This window comes from Lactuca saligna, chromosome 6 (assembly GCF_052625555.1).
Source record: "Lactuca saligna cultivar CGN05327 chromosome 6, ASM5262555v1, whole genome shotgun sequence".
NCBI classification, from domain to species: Eukaryota; Viridiplantae; Streptophyta; class Magnoliopsida; order Asterales; family Asteraceae; genus Lactuca; species Lactuca saligna.
This window is the reverse complement of record NC_136422.1, coordinates 172,929,421-172,931,787: the sequence shown is the minus strand read 5'-3', so window position 1 is coordinate 172,931,787 and position 2,367 is coordinate 172,929,421. Positions and strand designations below refer to the sequence as shown.

Below are 2,367 nucleotides of genomic sequence, written 5' to 3'. Positions count from 1 at the left end.
GAAGCAAGAACATTGATTATCTTCGACCTTCGTGATGATGGAAAACAATACTGTTCAGTAGGGTGAAATAATAAACGATAATAGAGAAAAGAAAACAAAGACGGTAAAATGATATTGGAGGGAAGAAATGTTATTGGAGACGATATATTTACCAAGTGAAACCAAATCGAGTATATTTACTAAGTTAAAACGACATATTTTAGAGGTTTAGTACCTAAGCTTAGGTGGGGATGTAATGTATATTCTCTATCCACATATATATATATATATATATATATATATATATATATATATATATATATATATATATATATATATATATATATATATATATATATATATATATATAGTATTGTAGCTGTTGGTATCAGAAGAGGATATATATGCATTGCATTACACCTAGGATCTGAAGCCAATGACTGGTTGTCCATGTTATTTACAGGCTTACAGGTTCTTTTGGTTCATGAATCTGGCAAGGTATTAAAAATAACCTACTCCCAGACCCTACCCCTATCTTGTCCACAGTCAAAACACAATACGAATACTATAATCTGTTACACAAGGTATATTTTAGAAAAAAATATATATAACAAGATCTGAATTAATCGTGAATGAAGAATTACACAAAAGAAAATGTAGAAAGTATACATTATCAAATGTCAAGCAAAATATTGGACCCAGATTCTTGTCAATTGTTTAAAGAAATATCCCTTCGTTAGACTGCTCTGACAGCTTCAAACCTTGGTTCTTTAGGGAGAAATTTTAGTTCACTGTATATGGACATGTAGTCGCCAAACACGAACCGGGGGTAATCAAGTTCTTTAATCTCGTCGTTCTCTTTTTCCAGAAGTTCAGTTGCAGGTGCAATGGTTGCATTATAGGACGGATTATAGAACGAAGCTATTGATCTCCTAGTTCTATCTGGCATAGCCTGAACCCTGTGCCAAACACTCTTGTATCTCCCATTGCTCAGAACTTCTACTTGATCGCCAGTATTGATTACAATCGAATGGGGGAGTGGTTGAACGTCAATCCATTTACCATCTTTGAGAATCTCAAGACCTTCGACCTGTTCATCTTGGAAGAGAAGGATGATCCCTCCAGCGTCTGTGTGAGCCCTCAGACCATTCACCATCTCAGGATGAGGGCAAGGTGGATAATGGCTGACCTTGGTCCCAAAAAACGCTGTTTCGCCTTCTCCACCATTGAAAGCCTTCTTAATGTATCCCTTTGGTAGACCCAAGTTCTCATCCATTACTTCCATCAGCTTTTCCGCCAGTTCCTTCAGTTGTGCTCGGTATTCCATCATGGTTTCCCTATTATTCATTATATTCACAAGTTAGACGTTAAAGTTAAGATTATATTTAAAATTTAAATAGTCTTTTGTGTTATTTGTGATACATGGAAAGTAGTATTAATAGACGCTTACTTGAATCCTGGGGTTCCTGATGGCCATTCACTGTCATCCGATAGAAGGAACACATCTTCCCAGTCGATGTTTTCCAGCTTGTCTCCACTCTTCTTTTCGACTAACTCCTTTAACCGTTTTCCGGGTGTTGAGTTGTTGAAAAAGTTTTCTTCCCTCTCTAACTTATAGCACTCGGAGCTTACCTTTTTCACCCTCTCAAGAAGCTCCACAGGAATCCCATGGTTCACCAACTGTAACACACAGCACAATGCAATAATCATTGCAGAAGATATATTAATAAGTGTGATTTCAATTTATAATTTATATACACATGTTAAACTTAGGTAGGTACCTGAAAGAAACCCCATTCTTCACATCCATTTGCTATCTGATCCATTGTTGTAGCTCGCCCTTGGCCATTGAGCATGGAGAAGTCAATCACCGGGATCGGCATTCTTTGGAGAGAAAGCAAGGAAAGGTTTGTATTGTAGTTTGAGTTTGATAATGTAAAGATCTCGTGGTAATGAAAGGTTGGTTATGGTGAAGGCTATTTATAACCTGTGTTCTGTTAATGATATATTAAATATGTCAACTCTTGATATATTATAATGATTTGCAGGGAAGGGTACGTGTTGACTGTTGAGTGCAAAGTAAGGATAATGCTTGTGGTTAGTGAGAGCATTATTAGACAGTTTGCTATGGTAGCCCACATCATAAGCATTCTCTTTCTCTTTCTGGAGGGTAGTGATTGATGATAACTTAAAAAATATGAGTAAAGTTACAATCGTACCCTTAATCAACTGTTCGGACCCAATTTGTACAATGGTATTTTGATGGTTATGGATTCATGACTGGAGCACCTGTAAAAAGTGAACACTTTGATTAAGTAAAATCTGTGTCTACTGCATTTGCAGAGCTGTTTAGTAATTAATTAAAGTACCCTCTTTCTTGTTTATGAT

The 2,367-nt window shown here is 36.2% G+C and overlaps 1 protein-coding gene across 1 annotated transcript; it reads right to left on the bottom strand.

Annotated features, from left to right (window-relative positions):
- Positions 1-568: 568 nt before the first annotated feature.
- On the bottom strand, positions 569-1,952 carry LOC145000573 (1-aminocyclopropane-1-carboxylate oxidase 5-like). The gene is made up of 3 exons (XM_078959820.1): positions 1,761-1,952; positions 1,430-1,659; positions 569-1,316 (listed from the first exon to the last, which is right to left on the bottom strand). The coding sequence occupies exons 1-3, from the start codon at positions 1,860-1,862 to the stop codon at positions 716-718; spliced, it is 933 nt and encodes a 310-aa protein (XP_078815946.1). The 5' UTR covers positions 1,863-1,952; the 3' UTR covers positions 569-715.
- Positions 1,953-2,367: the final 415 nt, after the last annotated feature.

Excerpts from the sequence above, each read along its gene's own strand:
- LOC145000573 (XM_078959820.1), bottom strand. The coding sequence starts at position 1,862 with ATGCCGATCCCGGTGATTGACTTCTCCATGCTCAATGGCCAAGGGCGA. Across the intron at positions 1,660-1,760 it reads AAGAATGGGGTTTCTTTCAG|TTGGTGAACCATGGGATTCC; the intron begins GTACCTACCTAA and ends TGTGTGTTACAG. Across the intron at positions 1,317-1,429 it reads TCAGGAACCCCAGGATTCAA|GGAAACCATGATGGAATACC; the intron begins GTAAGCGTCTAT and ends AATGAATAATAG.